Raw genomic sequence first — 19,706 nt, 5'->3', positions numbered from 1 at the left:
AATGTGGAGATTCCTTAAAAAACTGGAAATAGAACTGCCTTATGACCCATCAATCCCACTGCTGGGCATACACACTGAGGAAACCAGAAGGGAAAGAGACACGTGTACCCCAATGTTCATCGCAGCACTGTTTATAATAGCCAGGACATGGAAGCAACCTAGATGCCCATCAGCAGATGAATGAATAAGAAAGCTGTGGTACATATACACAATGGAGTATTACTCAGCCATTAAAAAGAATACATTTGAATCAGTTCTAATGAGATGGATGAAACTGGAACCTATTATACAGAGTGAAGTAAGCCAAAAAGAAAAACATCAATATAGTATACTAACGCATATATATGGAATTTAGAAAGATGGTAACAATAACCTTGTGTACGAGACAGCAAAAGAGACACTGATGTATAGATCAGTCTTATGGACTCTGTGGGAGAGGGAGAGGGTGGGGAGATTTGGGAGAATGGCATTGAAACATGTATAATATGTATGAAACGAGTCGCCAGTCCAGGTTCGATGCACGATACTGGATGCTTGGGGCTGGTGCACTGGGATGACCCAGAGGGAGGGTATGGGGAGGGAGGAGGGAGGAGGGTTCAGGATGGGGAACACAGGTATACCTGTGGCGGATTCATTTCGATATTTGGCAAAACTAATACAATATTGTAAAGTTTAAAAATAAAATTAAAAAATAAATAAAGAAATTGTATTTCAGGAAACATAGGTTTGAACACCACCCTGCCATGGCTGCTGCATGCATCAGATATTCTTCTCTGTCCCAGGTGATCCTGTCCCCTAGCTCTTACTTGTTTGAGGGACTGTCTTCAGAAAGAATCACACAGTACTGAGGGAGCCAAGCAGTATTTGGTAGAGGTGGAAACCAGGGCTAGAGTCCCCGAGAGATGGATGGAGGGATTCGGAGAAACGCAGGGATCAGCTTGTAGTAGTCAGATGATATTTCCATCTCTCTTTAACACAGCTACTACCCACTTAATCTTGACCTTTCTCAATCTTTATTATGAACACCTGACCAACTATTAGCCTGTCCCTTAACTGGATTACATCTTACCTCCTTCCTCCCACTTTCTCTTCTTCTGTCTTTTCTTCTTTTTCCTTACCCCCTTTTCTCTCTTTCCTGTCCTTCCTCTCTTATTCTTATTTCTTATTCTTTATTAAATGGCTTCCCTTGTGGCTTAGCTGGTAAAGAACCTGCCTGCAATGTGGGAGACCTGGGTTCAATCCCTGGGTTGGGAAGATCCCCTGGAGAAGGTAAAGGCTACCCACTCCAGTATTCTGGCCTGGAGAGTTCCATGAACTGTATAGTCCATGGGGTCCCAAAGAGTCAGACACAACTGAGCAGCTTTCACTTTCACTTAACTTTCAGCCTAATCTTATCACTGTTTAGAGTTAATTTGATATTCTAATATTTTTTAACTGATTTTTTTTTGCTAAAATTTTACTAATTTCTTTGCAATTAAAAAAATTTTATTTTATATTGGAGTATTGTTGATTAACAATGTTGTGTTAGTTTCAGATATACAATAAAGTAATTCAGTTGTGCATCATATACATGTATCCTTTTTCAAATTCTTTTCCCACTTAGATTATTACAGAATATTGAGCAGAGTTCCTGGTGCTATAGCTGATTTTTATTTAATTTTTAAAAGCCTTGGCTCAGATTTAAAGTGCACTACTGATTCTATTGACCAATGTCATTAAAAGTCCTGAACCCTTATCATTGTCCATTAGCCAGATGATATGAGAATGTTTGACATTACCTCTTAAAAACTTACATACTTTTCCAACCTATGTTTAAATCATGTACAAGTTAGCTATATAGCATTCTGTATAGTTACAACCATTTTATTTTGAACTAAAAATGAAAAATTAAAGACATTTTTTTCAAAAAAAAATCCTGATTTTTTTTTTTTCATATGCTATATGATAGCTTTTACTACCAGGGATGATTTAGTATGCTTAAATTTTTTTATTTTATAATAATTTAGATATTAGAAAGGCAGTATAGAGTAGTCACTCTGGGTTTTTATATAGGTTCTGGGGGTTTCCTGGAATCAAATCTTACTACCTTTGTGGCCTTGAACAGAAAGTTACTTCTTTCTCTGGGCCTCAGTTTCTCAAATGTAAATGGGAATAATAATCATTGAACAGGTTTATTTTGTTGATATGAGATTAAATAGAGTAACATGCATATTGGGTAAAACAGTTCCTAATAATTAATAAATACTACATTTGCTATTAAAGTTAAATTACATTTAAATCAATGTAGCAAACATTGATTAAATACCTACCAGGTACCAGATTTTATCTTAAGGGATGGGATTAAGTCTGTTTATTGATCATCAGCTATTATCCAGGCCTAGAGACTCTAGTAATAAAATAAAGCCCTTATTCTCTTAGTGTATATAATACTATTAATGATCATTATTTATTAAAGTTTGAGGCTGACTTTATAAATGATTGACTTTTAATGTTTTTGTTTTTCTTTTAAATCTAGGATATTTTATATTATGAGCAGCTTAAGACAAATGTGATACAACATGACCTTTTGGTGGACAGTCTAATTTATAAAGTAAGTGAAACTGTAAGTTTTTCCATTTCGTTAACATTAAGCAATTATCAAGAGTCTTCATGTAGGTACTGCACTATCTATGATACATATTAACCTTGAAAAATAATTTTAAGTGATCATTATACTTAGAACGATAAGGTTGACCTTCAAAATCTGAGGTTTCTATTCAGTGTTATCTTTCACTTTGCAACTGTCTTCACAATCCTTTCTTGACCCTCCCGTATATTGATTAAGTGAGTGATATTTCTTGTCCTTATAAATTACAATTTTCCACTCAAACTATACAGAAAATCTACTAAAAGAAAAAAAATCAGATTATGGATTTCTTCATCTTATTTATCTCACAATTCTTTAGGGCCTGCTTGTTTATTTTATTATATTGAAGTCACAGCTTATTTTTCATTTCTTTTGATTTCTAGACATAGAGTTAAACACATCTCAAGTTTTATTTCCAGGCATCTGTTATTGAGAGTTGAGATGTAGATGCTAAAAGCATGGTATAGGGTTTGACTGATTCCGGATTCATAATTGGGTTGTTTAAAAGACTTGGATTTTAGATTTAGAACTTGTAAGATAGAGGAGAAAGGGCATATTATTCCAGACCTCAGAAACAGGGGAAAGAAGACCCAAAGATTTGTCTGGGTAGAACATAACAGAAGTTAATAATAACAGTGACTGCTAGCGTTTAATGATTGCTTTCTGTGTGTCATACAATGCTCCAGACTCTTTACATAGATTAACTGATCCTGACAGCTACCCCAGGGGAGTATTTGGGCTATAAATGATAATTCTTTTTTTTTTCCTAAAAAAAAAAAGTTGCATTCTACAAGATCATGCATTAAAAATAATAGAGCTTATAGGAAAAATAGGGTTGGGGTAGCTTTTGCAACTTTATAGCCAAAGTGCTAACAGAAACAATCATTGGGAGATGAACTGGACAGCCCAAGCAGGCTGCTCCTGCAGGAATTATTAAAAATGTACAAAAATAACAAAGTGTAAGTGCTAAAATAATTCAGTTGCACAGAGCCACTGGGGCTGCTGTTCAGGAGGGCACAAGAGGCAGTACAGCAGTTAAGAGATATGCAAGGCTGGGGGTGTGCCTCTCTGGAGACAGGGACCCCATGCAATCATTCATTTTCCATTCTCTTGAAATTTCCATTCTCTTGGAAACAGGCAAAGGGCTCATGCCTGCAGAAGGCTTTGCCCTTTCCTGCTGAAGGATATAATTCTACTTCTGCTGTTCTGACTTCTCTTTTTAAAGGAAAATTGCATTTGAACCAACACAATTCTCATGTTGTACTGACATCATTTCCTTACTCACCAGCCACATATTGATACATGTATTATAGCAAAGTAGGAAGTATTAATACTATTATTTTACTGTCTTACAGATGAGGGAACTAAGGTAAACAAAGAGTAAAGAAATCCATTTAAATTCATATATTAAATAGTAAAGCCAAGATTTGAATCTAGGTAATCTGATTTCATAACCCGTACCTTTAACCACTATGCTCTACAGGGAGGAGGATGAGGGGAATTAAGGGGATGCAGTCTTTTGATGAAAAGTCTTGACTCTTTTGAAAAACTCTAGAAGTTTTTACATAGATTTGGATCACAGGTACTGCTATTGACTTTGAGGTCAAATGACTGTACGCAGGGGATCATTTTAGCAACAGCCTAAGAGATCTTTTGGGCTTTAAGACTTTAATCTCTCTGTTCAAATGAGAGAAGACTCACAAGAGAAGTTCAAAAAATCCAAGAGTGCTAGCACGAGAGTTCCCTTTGCTGCCAACATGAATTTCAGTTAGAATCAGTAAAGCAAATCTGTCATGAGAAAGAGGTAAACAGCTTGTGTCTGAACAGCTGAATGTAAGTTTTGGTAGAATCAGTCCTGACGGTCCACAGCATGAGTGTTTACTTATGTTAGTTAAACGCTGCTGATCGTACTGGAGCAACTCCAGATATTATTAAAGTCAGCCCTTAAGGGAATAAGCATTAAAAAAATAATCATTTGAAGTTTCATTACAACTCCCTTTGGCAAAGATTCATTTTTAATTTAATAGAAAATAGAATTATTTTAGCGGTTAAAGAAATGAAGGAAACAAGGCAATGCTTAAGCACAGAACATCATCAAACCCTCCCTAAGCTAAAATATCTAATGATTCTCTCTGGATTGTATTTTTTTCTCACAAACTTGTCTTGAATCCACACCATCTACAATTTTCTACTGCTTACTGTGATCTGACAGTTCATATCAGTGTTTCTCAACCTTTTCTTCATAAAAGAAAAAATTTTCTCTAAAATTTTGATTCCCCAGGAATGATGCCCCCTTAGAGGCAACATCATCCTCCTTGAGATCTCGTGATCTCTACTTATGCCCATGTTGTGACTTAGACTGACTCCTTTCTTTTCTCTTAATCTGTGTCTTTAAGTAATATTTCTTTGGGGCGTATAACCAGTATTTCTCATTCTCCAGTATTTCTACCATGTATGTTTTCTTGCTGGTGAGATTGAAGATAAACTTTGTCTCTTTTGCTAACAAGTGATGACGTGCAAATGAATAATTACAAAAACATCAAAGATTTTTGGTATTTTGATGGAATGGCATGAATGTGGGCCTGAACAGTGGAGGACCAGATTGAACAGTAATTTGAGGCCAGATTTTTACGGCTGCTTTTGGATGTTGTGATTGCAAATGCTTTTCTAATTTTAAGATACCTAAATATTAGATTCAAAGGAGATAAAATTGAAATAAATAATAAGAAATTACTCATGGAACCCAAATAAGTGTAAACAATTTGAAGTCAAGTAATGTGTCACAAATATCAGTCAAGTAACTTTATAAATTTATTTCTGATAAACCCAGTGATAAAATCTAATTGAGAAGTTTATAATCATATGTGAAGTAATAAAATCATTTCAGTATTATTTCTGTATGTTATATTTATGTCTTAGTACTATAAACGTACTCATTTAAGTTCTTTTCAGTGCCTTCTACTTTTAATTATAGGATGTGAAATTGACAGCAAGCAATGATGATTATTATTTTGTATTTGAAGATTATTTATATCAGGTAAGTTGAAAAATTAAAATATATAATGTTCTTGTTTTAAATTCTCTAACTCAGGCTACTTTTTTTTTTTAAAAAAAACTTTACATAATTGTATTAGTTCCAAATTTGGGATCAGGTTAACTTTTGTTCTTAAAAGAGACTAGGTGGGAGGATAAGAACTTCATCTCTGTTCCACCCAGGAGAGGTATAGATCAGATTCATAAATTGAGTGTCTACTTCATATTTCAGCTGTCCCAAGATGTTTAGAGAAAGCATTTTTACATGATACTTTTCTATTAAAGGTCTTGAGTAAATAATTAAGTGCTTTGAAATCAGCTTGAAGAGTTGTGATTACTGTTTGATCACATCATATGGTGATACTGTGGATGTTTGGGTTTACCTAGGTCTTTCTTATATCTGATAAAAGAGAAACAAAATAGAAACATCACAATTAGGAAATATGTGATTTATGTAGAATTGCTTAAATGATATTTTTTTTTTTAAAGATCATACACACATAGATAGATAAAAGATAGATAATATGCAATGGCACCCCACTCTAGTACTCTTGCCTGGAAAATCCCATGGATGGAGGAGCCTGGTAGGCTGCAGTCCATGAGGTCGCTAAGAGTCGGACACGACTGAGCGACTTCACTTTCACTTTTTACTTTCATGCATTGGAGAAGGAAATGGCAACCCACTCCAGTGTTATTGCCTAGAGAATCCCAGGGACAGAGGAGCCTGGTAGGAGGCTGTCTATGGGGTCGCAGAGTCGGACACAACTGAAGCGACTTAGCAGCAGCAGCAGCAATATGTATCATGGAAAAAAAAAATCTAGATTCCACATGGCAGTTTCTGCTTGACTAAATGTAAATCAGTCCCAGATGTCGAATTAGCAGGTCTCTGATGGTAATAGTGGTTGTAGTTTGTGTATCTGTTTAAGAAAAGAGTTAAATAAGAATCTCTCTAGAAGGTTTGCTGCTGCTGCTACTGCTAAGTCGCTTCAGTCATGTCTGACTCTGTGCGACCTAATCGTATATTCCAAGAACTAAAGTCCAAAAGATTTTATAAAATTTATTTATAAAATTAAAATTTGAGATAACCTTGGAAAGAATTTTAAGGGAATTTCCATGATTTCAAATATGCCATTAATTTTTAAAATTAAAAAAAAGTTAAGACTTAAAATCCCATTCTTTAACATATTGTTATTAATTAAAACAGTATAAAAACCTTAAATTTATTTATGTATGTAGCAAATATGTAGCCTGATACCTATTTTTTGGTACTCAGTCAAATTTTGAATGTACAATAAAGTTAAAGCTTCATTTATATAGTAATTTTTGTTTCTAAACTGAAATACTGAGTAGAAATGATTGCTTTTGGCATTGTAGCATAAAGAGGTCCACAGAACCATCCCTATTAGAAAAATCAAAACCAGTGAAAATTATTTAAAAAGCAAAAAAAAAAACAAAAACCCAAACATTTAAAGTATCTGGAAACTGTCTTAAGATTAGATGTCAAGTCAGCAAATAAAAACATTTATTCAGGAGAAGTGATTAAGTCTCAAATCAGTCTGTAGCACTTGAGCCATGATGCACTCTCTCCTTCCTCATAGCCCCAGATCATCATGATGGAAGCTTCAATTCAACTGAGTGTGGCTAGGAAGATGGGGTTCCTTTTTCGAATAATTTCTGTCAAAGACTGCAGTATCTCTATAGAAGGCTCTGTGCTGTGCTTAGTCGCTCAGCCGTGTCTGATTCTCTGCAACCCCATGGACTATTCTGGCTTCTCTGTCCATAGGGATTCTCTAGGCAAGAATACTGGAGTGGGTTGCCATGCCCTCCTTCAGGGGAGCTTCCCAACCCAGAGATCGAACCCAGGTCTGCTGCATTGCGGGTGGATTCTTTATCATCTGAGCCACCAGGGAAGCCCATAAAAGGTTCAGGAAACCGGTATTTCTCATTCTCCTCAGCTCTGTGTTGTAGATGCAAAATTTCAGAAGTCGGGGGCTTCCTGCCTCCACTCAGAGGGTAACCCTCTGTCAAGAGCAGGTTTGAGTAACCTCTATGACTTGTTTTCTGTAGTGGCTGTACCAACTTGCATTCCTACCAGCAGTACACTAGGGTTCATTTTTCTCTGTACCATCACCAACACTTGTCTTTTTTTTTTTTTTTTATGGTAGCCATTTTAACAGGTATGAGGTGATAACATTCTGGGTTTGATTTGCATTTCTGTGGTGATTAGTAATGTTGCATACCTTTTCATGTACCTGTTGGCCATTTGTATGTCTTGTTTGGAAAACTTCTGTTAATTTCCTTTGCCCACTTTTTAATTGGGTTGTTTGTTTTTTGCTATTGAATTGTAGAATTCTTAATAAATTTTGGATATTAGCCTCATATCAGACATAAAATTTGCAAATATTTTCTCCCTTCCTGTAGGTTGCCTTTTCATTCTGTTTTTAGTTTCTTTTGCTTTATAATGGTTTTTAGTTTGATATAGTTTCACTTATTTATTTTTGCTTTTTAGCTTGTGTTTTACTATCATAAAAGGAAATTACCATGAAGACCTAAGTCAAGGAGCTTTTTTTCTATGATTTCGTCTAGGAATTTAGGTCTTATGTTTAAAGTATTAAGTCCATTTCAAGTTCATTTTTGTGAGTGGTATAAGGTACAAGTCTAATTTCGTTCTTCTGCATGTGGTTATCCGGTTTTCCCAACCCTATTTATTGAAGATACTATCTTTTCTCCACTGAGTATTCTTGGCTCCTTGTTAAATATTAGTTAACTGTGTATGTGTGGTTTATTTCTGGGCTCTCAATTCTGTTCCATTGGTTCCTATGTCTACTTTTATGCCAGTGCTTTACTGCTTTGATCACTATAACTTTGTAGCATAGCTTGAAATCAGGAAGTATGATGCTTTGTTATTCTTTCTTGAGATTGCTTTGTCTACTCAGTTTCTTTTGTGGCTCTGTACAAATTTTAGGATCGTTTTTCTATTTCTGTGAAAAATACCCATTGCAATTTTAATAGGAATTGCATTGAATCTGTAGATGGCTTTGGGTAGTATGGCATTTTAACAGTGCAACTTCTTATCAATGAGCGTAGGGTATTGTTCCGTTTGTGTCTTCTTCTGCTTCTTTCGTCAAAGTCTTGTAGTTTTAAGTGTACAGATCTTTCACCTCCTTGGTTAAATTTCTTCGTATTTTATTGGTCTTTTTTATGTTATAGTGAATGAAATTATTTCTTTTTCAGCTTTTTTGTTCTTAGTGTATAGAAACACAACTGTTTTCTGTATATTGATTTTGTATCCTGCAGTTTTACTGAATTCATTGATTAATTCTAGCAGATTTTGGATGGAGCCTTTAGGATTTTCTATATATAAGATCATATCATCTGTAAGTAGAGATTATTTCTTTCTTTCCTACTTGAAAGTGAAAGTTGCTCAGTCATGTGCAACTCTTTGCAAGCCCATGCACTATACAGTCCTTGGAATTCTCCAGGCCAAAATACTGGAGTGGGTAGCTGTTCCCTTCTCCAGGGGATCTTCCCAACCCAGGTATTGAACCCAGGTCTCCACATTGCAAGCAGATTCTTTACCAACTGAGCCACCACGGATACCCATCCCTAACTGGATGCCTTTTTTTTTCTTTTTCTTGCCTGACTGGTCAAAGTGGTCTTGTAAAAACACCAATCAGTTCATGTTACTTGTGAGATTAAATCCCAAACACGAAAATCCTTCACAAGGCCTGATGACCCTGGGTGTGCTGGTTCACATCTCTAGCCTCACTGTTCACCTCTGCACTAACACTGTGGCACTATGCATTCCAGCCACTCTGGTCTTTTACTCCTCGTGTTCGTTATGCTTTTTTCTACCTCAGGGTCATCAGACCTGCAGTTCCTTTGATGTAAAAGACTGTTGTCCTCCCCTCTTCCTCTACTAAATTCCTATTTTTCCTTCAGCTTTCAACTAGAATATCACTTATTCACAAATACCTTTCCCAACCTACTGGGCTTCTCAGCAGGACATATACATAGGGTCATGGCCTTGTGTTCTGTGTGATTACACATTTATTGTCATTGTAGAGGGCTGTAGATTTTCTTTAGTTAAGAGTTTAGTTCTAGATGTGAAGGATCTTTTTATCAACTAACTTCTAAATGAAACAAATTAGTTAATGTTGCACAATACTAAAAATATGAAACAAATGAAAATTTTTGGTCCTCCCTCTGATAGCTATTTAGATCCTGAACATGAAACTATTATGACACTGAACATGAGTACATAAATTATAATATCAGCCAAAGGCCAATAATCATATAGTTTGTAGTGTGTTCACTCTTCTACTTCAGTGTGTGGGTAGAGCAAGTGGAAATGTCACAATTTCTGCCCCTTTGGTGGCTGGAGAGAAGAGGATTGTCAATTTAAATTCACAGCTACAAAGTCTTCTTGGTGGTGGTGAAAAGGACTTGCCAGACAAAAAACCTACCTCATTTGATGAACAGGGTCTATAAGGATAGCATTTTAAATTACAGTCGTTACAGTTTCTCCACATAGTGCCAGAATTACCCTTGAAGACATATTCATCTTTATGTACCACATAAACTTGGGAAACTTATAAGTGACAGAGTCTGAAAAACATAATTATTTATAAACAATGGATGCATTCTCTGAGAAAAAGCAGAATGGTCATCAGTAAGTATTTATTGACCCTTTTATATAATGATACCACCTTTGATGGGCTTACATTCTAGTTAAAGAGGCAAAAATGTTTCGAAATTGTTTTAAAGTATGTGTGTAAAGCATTAGGTATTAATCAATATCATAGATAGTGAGTACTGTAGGAGTATACTTTAACCTTTATTTTCCATTTTTATCAATATTTTAGTCCAAATTATATTATTTTTAGATTTCCTATAGTATTTTCAGTCATAGATCTTATATGGCACCCCACTCCAGTACTCTTGCCTGGAAAATCCCATGGATGGCGGAGCCTGGTAGGCTGCAGTCCATGGGGTCGCTAAGAGTCGGACACGACAGAGTGACTTCACTTTCACTTTTCCCTTTCATGCATTGGAGAAGGAAATGGTGGCCCATTCCAGTGTTCTTGCCTAGAGAATCCCAGGGACGGGGAAGCCTGGTGGGCTTCTGTCTATGGGGTCGCACAGAGTCGGACACGACTGAAGCAACTTAGCAGCAGCAGCGATGTGGATCTTTGTCCTTACAACATAAATAAATGGATAATTGTAACACCTAAGTTCTGTCTTTGGGAATTTTGCAGAACAAAATTTTCCTCATATGGATAGTTACCAAGAAAATACTTTTCGTGATCATACTTGATCATAATTAATTTTATAATTAGTTTGACTTGTCATAGAGAAGTTCATTTTAAGTAATAAAAGTATATGTAATTTTTTGCATTGAAAACAATATTATCAGGAATTGAGTTGTGATTTTTTTCTGAAAAAAAATTTCTATCCCTATACATGTATGCACATGCCCTCAAATGTGTGTGTATGTACGACATAAGAAAGAAGAAAGCCTTTTCTTATTGCTAATTATGGGCTTTCATTTGGCAGAGCTGCCTAGCAACATAACTACTCAATGGGAAAATTGTTGATGTTAATGGAATGAACTTAATTTTCTAGCACGCTCTGTGTCATAACCCATGTATTGGATTTTGTGACTAGACTAAAAAATTTGACAGCATGTGGCATTGCTGTGTCCATATATAGATGAGAAAGTCTCCAGTAGTTCCTCCTGAAGGAAGATCTGGGCCTGTGTTACACGGATACACAGGTATTCTTCTGTCTTCTGAGTGACTCATGTTAGTTACCTGAATTTTTTTCAGCAACAACATTGAACATTATAGAAATAGCCTTTTGAGTAATAAGTCAATTTTTTAGTATTCCAAAGTTTAGCATTTATTTTGCATGAAATTCTTAAAAATACTTAGTTGTGCTGAAAATTTTAAATTATGTCAGAGTTTTAAAATATGTTCAAACAGAAGACAACCCTTTACTCCATGTAAGTAAATTGGGTCGTTTGACAATTTAGTTTCAGATTTGAGTACTTAGTGATATCATGACAACCTATAAAAGTTAACTTATTGTCCAAAGTATATAAAGTACTCATAGGGGAGAACTTTTTTTTTTTTTTTTTTTAAATTAAAAAAATTTCAGGTATACACATGCTGGAACTTTTAAATAGTAAAGAGAAGACATAGGAATTACTCTTTCTGTTTTCTGACAAATTCTTTATCATATGCTTGGCTTATCTAGCATATGCTTAGTAGAAATACTGACATATTAGAATATGCCATTTTGTTGTTGTTGCTGTTTAGTCGCTGTCATCTAACTCTTTTGCAACCCCATGGACTGTAGGCCACCAGGATCCTCTGTCTGTGGGATTTCCCAGGCAAGAATGCTGGAGTAGGTTGCCATCTCCTTCTCCAGGGGGTCTTCCTGATCCAAGAATAAAACCCGCATCTCCTGCATTGGCAGGTGGATTCTTTACCACTGAGCCACCAGGGAAGCTAGAATATGCCATAGTTACAAATATTTTAATGCCATTGAATGGAGTTTAAGAAAGGCCTAGGTGCAATCAGATACCCTTTATTCATGTATTCATGTCAAATTATTGAGTGTCTGTTCTGATACAGGCACTGCATAAGAAAATGTTTATTAAGCTCACATTTTAGTGAAAAATGAGGGAAAGGCAAATACACAGTTATAATTTGATAAATGTTCTGATAGAGGTTTATGCAATGTTCCATGCAAATACAATTAAAGGGGAAATAAATTCTGGGAGTAGTTCAGCTTAGTGGTGGCTTTAGAATAGAAATGTTATAAGAAATGTCTGGTTCTTTTTCCTTTATCTTAAAATTTTTTTAACTTTTTATAGAAGTGTGGTTGACATATTATTTTATTATTAGATATACAACATAGTGACTTGACATTTATATACATTACAAATTGATCACCATAATAAGTCTAGTAATTGTCACTATACAAAGTTATTCCAGTTATTGTTGACTGTATTCCTATGCTATACATTACATCCTCATGACTTATTTCTTTTATAACTGGAATCTTGTTCCTCTTAATCCTCTTCACCTATTTTGTTCAGCCCCCCACCCCTCTCCCCTCTGGCTGTGTATCTATGAATCTATTGCTGTTTTGTTTGTCCATGTGTGGGTTTCTTTTTTTTTTAAGATTCCACATTATAAATGAAATCATTTGGTTTTTTTTTTCCTCTGAGGAAATGTCTGGTTCTTAAAAGACAAAGAATTAGGAGAATGGGAAAAGCAAAAATAAGCATGAGCCATATGCACATGGTGATTAATGAGGAGAGATTAGCTTCGCATGGTGGTGAACAGCTCTGGCAGTTCAGGCTAGCCTTACGAGCACTTGAGGTAGAACGAGGCCTGTGTGAACAGAGAGAACAAATGTGAGACATGTCAGTAGCATGACTTATCATTATAATCACTTCATCTTGAATGCATGTTCAACTCCCTTGCCCTTCTCCTGCTTTCTAGTAGTAATTACCTGGCAAAACCTTAATCCTGGTTAAGTACAGCTTGATTCTGTGGCTACAGTGTGCGTTTGAAAGTGGCTGGAGAAAAACATGCAACCATGATAACTGCTTTTATTTAAATTCATGACCAAGAACCTCAAGAAAGTCCTTACTTTTCCTTGGCATTTCTACTTCATTTCCCTAATCCAATTTTCATCCATTCTCCTAGAAGACTTCTCATACCTCCCCTCTCTTCAAATCTCCACCTCTTCTGTCTCAGCTAATGACTCTGAATCCTGTTTCTGAAAAAAATAAAAGCTCTGAGAACAAGCCCCCCAAAGACACACACACACATACTCCCACCACCACCTGTATTCCTCATACCTGCATCTGCATCAATATACTCAGCTCCCTTTCTCTTATTATGGATAAATTATCCATGCTTTTATTTATAACAAAACCAATCTCTGCATTTGGACACTGAAACTCATTTCCCCTTGGTACTCAAAAGCAATGAAATTGTTAGTTTTTCCATCGTCAGTTTTCCTGTCTCTATTGGATCACTCCTCTCACTATACAAATGTGCTATTATTTCTCTCATCTAAAAGCAAAATAAAGCAAAACAAAAATCTTCCCCGATTCTTCATCACATCCAGCTACTGCGCCATTCCCCTATTCCCTGAGTTGGTGAAAGTTCTTTTTTTTAAATCTGTAGATATTGTTTCTAAGTCTTATCCTCCTGTTCTCTCTTGAACCTTCCTGAATAAGTCTTTTTCTCTGCCAACCTATCCCACTAAACTTATTTCATGTTGCTGAATCCAGTGATCATTTCCCAGTTCTCACCTTACTTTATCTGTTTGGTCACTCAGTCACCCTCTCTTGGATTCTCTCTCTTCACTTGGCTTCTAGGATATCATGCTTTCAGGTTACTAGCTGGCACGCTCATTCACCTTTGCTGGTTTCTCTTTATTTTCCTGTCTTACCCTGGAGTACCCCAAGATAAGCCATTGAACCTCTTTTTTCCTCCTGTTCTTGCCATTGGTGATCTCATTTATTCTCATGATTTTAAATACCATCTGTACACTGACACCTCCCAAATTTATGTTTGTCTTGTCTTTTTGGTCTTTCTGGACCTCTCCCTTCAACTCCAGGCTTGTGTACCTAGTCCCAGGGAGCTGTTGTTCTACCCAAACTCTTATTATTACCCTAGACCCATTTCCTGACCACTTTTCAGTTCCTAATTAAAATACACATCAAACTTTTACTAATATATACATGTGAGCATGCATTATCCCTCTTGTCTGCTTATTTTCCTCTGTAGCATGTACCACCAAATAACATACAATATATTTTACTTTTTTCCCCTCTATCTCCCTTCACAAAAGCAGAAACACTGTAAGGACAGGGATTTGGGATATTTTTTCATCCGTGGTTGTATTCTCAGTCTTTAGAACCATGCCTGCCACATAGTAGATGTTCAAGTAAATACTTGTAGGAGGGAAGGAAGTAAGGGAGGGAGGGAGGGAGGGAGGGATGAAGAGAAGGGAAAGGAAAGAAGGAAGGGCAGGAGAGAGGAGAGAAGGAAGAAACTCTCAAAGGCAGAATAAGGAGGATTTTGGTGACTGGCTAACTATGCAGGTTGACTGAGAAGGAAGAATCAAGAATGACTGAGTTTCCAGGCTTTGGATAGTTAAAAGTATTGGGTTTCCAAGATGGCACTAGTGGTAAAGAACTCTCCTGCCAATGCAAGAGACTCAAGAGATGTGGGTTTGATCCCTGGGTCAGGAAGATCCCCTGGAGGAGGGCATGGCAGTCCACTCTAGTATTCTTGCCTGGAGAATCCCATGGACAGAGGAGCCTGATGGGCTATGGTCCACAGGGTCGCAAAGAGTTGGACACAACTAAAGTGACTTAACATGCATGGAAGTTAAGATCAGAAACACAGGAAGAATGTATAAGGTTGGAAATCAAGGGGACAGGTCAGAGAAGGATTTTTAAAGTATATTTTTCTCTGTAAGAATGTGATGAGAGTCCTTAGCCAAGCATGAAACTAAACCAGAAGTCTTTGTTAATTTTTCTCCCAGTATTCTCTGATTGGAAGTGAAATTATCAGCGCTATCTTGATCATTTACTTAGAGAGTGCTTATTAGGTGCCAAGAACTGCTCTAGATGCTTTATGTACTTACAGTACAGTTCTTACAACAGGTAGCTTTATTTCTGTTTCATAGATGAAGAAGCAGAGGCTCAGAGCTCAAACTATACCTGATAGCTACCAGGACCCAGGCTAGGTCTGTTCCGTTTCAAAGCTTTGTAAGCCTAATTGCTCTTTGGTTTATGAAAATTTAAATCAGGGCAGAGGGTTTAAAAAAGTGATTCTTGAAATTTTATCATTTGAAAATTCTCCAGATTAGTTTGGATAGAAATACAAGATGCACCACAAATTTTAAAATTGTGCAATAACTGTAAGTTAAACTGATTTTTCCAACAGACATACATCATTTCTTATATGCTTTTTATTACATAAATAACTTACTTCTCAGAAACATTCATTATAAATATCTTTTCAAAAACGAAAGGAAGCTTTAGTCCATGTAAATCTGCAGCTGTATGTAGAACTGTTAGGTGTAATTCTGCTATAAAACTGTAGTTCAGACTTACACATCCAGCTTATACTTACACTCCCAACTTTTCTAAATAAAGTAAATCATTACATATGTAATCTCATCCACATAAAGTTCAATTTTTACTTAATTTAGGAATAATCAAAGTTGAATTTTCTAGTTAATTTGATTAAAACTGTCATCTTCATACAGTCACAACATTTCTAGCAAATTTACAGTTGAACTGTAACTTCATTACAGATACAAAATTGGATCTCAGAAGTTAAAACAGCTCAGGTTAAGATAGGAGTTGGCAGCTCTCTGCTTGCATGCTGGGGTTGCGCGTCAGTACATACTGTGTAACATCCCATCTCTGGCTTATCATCAGAGTCACGCTACAGTCACTGATGTTCTCTCAAGAGCAGTTTCAGATATCTTGTCTTCTCTAAGGCGATAGGGATTTTAGGTGTATATATTTAAGCACAGAGCTTCTCCTAACATTACTATGTTCCCACCAGTTTCAAAGAGAAAGTTAATACAAATGTTTCTTTAGGAACTGTATTCCCTCTAGGCAATGATAGAAGGATATTTATAAGTATACTTTCTTTTGCATTATTTATTTTATTTGTACTTATTTATTTTATTTGTATTAGTTTATTAGTAGTTATTTATTGTTACACTAATTGTATAATTTTATTAGTTATATTAGTTGTATTAGCTGATTGGTGCTGCTATAGCAAATTAACATAAATTTAGTGGTTTAAAACAAAACAAATATATTCTCCTACAGTTCTGTCTGAAGATTGGAAATTTTTTGAAATGGGCTTTAGTGGGCTAAAATCAAGGTGTTGTCAGGGCTGTCTGTGTTTCTTCCAGAGGCTCTGGAAAAGAGTACCTTTCCTTGAATAAGAAAAATAAAGTTATAGATACCAGAAAGGATACAAAATTATTATCAAATATAGGAATTAACTGAAAACCATTAGAATTATAATTCAGTTAAATACCTGTTTACCAAATAAAATATTGAAATCATTTATTCTTTTAAATATGAGAAATAATCATTTGGCATATATAATGTAAAGTAAAGAGCCAGGCAACATAAGTCCTTCATACCTAAAGAGAGTCTGGGCCGCATGTCCCAGTGGCCACTGCAGACTGCCACCGTCTTCGTCCCCATCATCGTCATAATCTGCAGGGCTTCCCTGCTTCTGCCCTTGCCTGCCCCCACCCCCACCCCACACCGCACCCACCACGCCCAGTTCTCTTCATAGTGACTAGAGGAATCCTTATAAAGTCAGTTAGATCATTTCACTATTCTGCTGAAAACTTTGCGGTGGAGCTGCACTTCACTCCCAATAAAAGCGGAGATCCTGACGATGCCTGGCATAATTTGGCCTCTTTTCCTCTCTCACATATCTCTTTCCACTCATCTGCTCCAGCCACACTTGGTTTTCTCCAGCACATCAGGAGCACTTCTGCCTTAGCACCGCTGCGATTATTGGCTTTTCTGCCTGGCATGCTCTTCCCCCTGATATCTAAATGTTAATGTCCTCAAGTTCTTTCAGGTCTTCCATCAGATGTTATCTTCTCAATGAAGTTCACCCTGATTGTTCTCTTTAAAATGGCAATTCTCTTTCCTTATCCCTCCTTTACTTTGTTCCTGTAGCATTCACCAACCAATCTGTTATATAATGTAATTATTTACAAGGTTTGCTATTTATCTCCCCACGCCCCAATCATGCTCCTTAAGGGAGGTTTTTTGTTTATCTGTCTGTTTCCTTTGTCATATCCCAAGCGCGAGAACACAGAGGGGTGAAACTGATTAAGAGCTGTGGCAGGTTGAATAAGTGTTGGTCAACCTTCAATCTGTAGGAGTCAGGTAGGAGTGACTAGAGAACTAGAGAGGCGTCTTTCAAAAAGATAATGGCTGAGAATTTTCCAGAAATGAGCATAAACAAAAGTTCACAGTGAAGAAACATGGTGGTCTCAAGCCATAGAAATAAAAACAAACCCAAAATTAAATATACTCCTGGGGGAAAACTATAGAATATGGAATAAAATTTAAAGTAGTAGGAGTAGTAGTAATGACTGTAGCTAACATTGTAATAATACTCACTATGTGTTAGGCACTGCTTTAAGCACTTTATGTGTATTAATTAAGTCCTACAGTAGACTTTGAAGTAGATATTAATATTGTATATGTATGACATAGAGGAAACTGAGACTCTAAGAAGTCCAGTAACTTGCCTGATATCACACATCTAGTAAGTGGTGGGGCTATATTTTGGACTCCAGCAATTTAGTTTCAAAATAAATTTCAGATGAGCTAATGATTTTATTACCAAATGATTTTATCAAATTGCTAAACAAAATTGCCTGATTTTGTCAGGAGGCACTAGATTATTACTGTTGGTTGTTGTTTGGTTAGTCACAAAGTCATGACCGGCTCTTTGTGACCCCATGGACTGTAACTCACCAGTCTCCTCTGTACATGGGATTTCCTGGGCAAGAATACTGGAATGAGTTGCCATTTCCTTCTCCAGGGAATCTTCCCAACCCAGGGATGAAACCCAAGTCTTCTGCACTGGCAGGCAGATTCTTTACCACTGAGCCACCTGGGATACTGTGGCAACATGTAAATCCAAAAATCTCAGCAACTTAAAACAACAGAGGTTTATTTCTTGCTCGTGGTCATATTAACCCCAGATAGGATGGGGACATAGTTCTGTCATCCTCACTCCAGCACCCAGGTTAATGGCATAACCACTGTCTGGGACACTGATGGTTTCTGTGCAGAGGGAAAGAGGGACCCTGCTTAACTACTCTGGTTCTTAGAGCGTCCATTTGGAAACTTTCAAATGACACATACCTAGTTCACTGAGTAAAGAGCAAATCTCATGGGCACGCCTAACACCAAAGTGGACAAAAAATATAAGCTGACATATGTTCTCAAAGGGAAAGAACCAGAAATATTTGATGATAAACACCATTTACTTCATAGTTTAAGGGAATATGTATAGTAGACTATTATAAATGAGGGAAGGGACTTTCCAAGCACGAAAGTATTGGTAGATTTGAGCATATAAAAATTAAAAATAACTGTGTCAAACATAATTAACAAATCATTGAGCAGAGCCATTTATAACATATAATTTGACCATAGGTTAGTGTCCTTAACATGTAAAAATTTAAACAAATCAGTAATTAAAAAAACATCAATTTTAAAATGGACTAAGATGATGAACTGGAAAATAATGAAAGAAATGCAAATGGAAAAGTGGGCAACCTCATTAGTAACTAAAGCATGGTGCCATTTTTTTTTTACCTATAAGATGATCATAAACCATTTTGATGAGAGTAAGAGAAAACGTGTACTATCTTATTGCTGTCCATGTTAAAAACAAAAGCAAAATCTTTCTGAAAGGCAATTTTGCTATGTATGTGAAGAGTTTTAGATTTAAAATGCCCATCACTTTGACCAGACAGCTAGTCCAGTTTTAGAAATTTAAATAAAGGTGTACATAAATATTTAGCTATCAAGAAGTCCACTGCAGCATTGTTTATAGCTGGGGAAAAGTGGAAATAATTAAATGTTCAACAATAAAAGGTTATATATTATTCATCTGCACAGTGGAATATTCTGCAATGTTAAAAATGTGGGTAGAAAATACTTATAATATTGAAATAGAGTATAGGATAGTGTGCATTATCCTATTTTGTTTGAAAATGTATGTGTGTATGTATAAGAACAATCTGAAAGGATATACATTAAAATATTAACATTGGTGGGATTGTAGGTGTTTTTTCTTTTCTTTGATTATTTGTATTTCTAACGTTCTGGTTTTTGTCACAAACATGTATTGTTCATGTAGTCTTTTAAAATAAGAATAAATTAGTGGCAGTGGTCAGTGTGCGTCTTGCCTTTGGGCCTGACTGATGCCCAGTCTCCGTATCT

At 36.1% G+C, this 19,706-nt stretch overlaps 1 protein-coding gene across 21 annotated transcripts in view; it reads left to right on the top strand.

Annotated features, from left to right (window-relative positions):
* TBC1D19 (TBC1 domain family member 19) overlaps positions 1 to 19,706 on the top strand; it is a 151,942-nt gene that overhangs the window by 84,571 nt on the left and 47,665 nt on the right. For 20 of the 21 annotated variants that reach the window (XR_015165506.1, XR_015165505.1, XR_015165509.1 and 17 more), the window contains exons 12-13: positions 2,516 to 2,590; positions 5,601 to 5,663. Coding sequence is in view for 16 of the 21 variants with exons in the window: in XM_086406210.1 (XP_086262336.1) it covers positions 2,516 to 2,590; positions 5,601 to 5,663 (138 nt within the window). In the remaining 5 variants the exon portion in view is untranslated. Of the gene's footprint in view, positions 1 to 674; positions 783 to 2,515; positions 2,591 to 5,600; positions 5,664 to 19,706 lie in introns of those variants that run through there. The other variant, XM_086406218.1, reaches the window with a different exon arrangement.

This window comes from Bos grunniens, chromosome 6 (assembly GCF_055505025.1).
Source record: "Bos grunniens cultivar Pamir isolate PY7600 chromosome 6, Bosgru_T2T1.0, whole genome shotgun sequence".
Taxonomy (NCBI): domain Eukaryota; kingdom Metazoa; phylum Chordata; class Mammalia; order Artiodactyla; family Bovidae; genus Bos; species Bos grunniens.
This window is presented reverse-complemented; position numbering and strand designations above follow the sequence as displayed.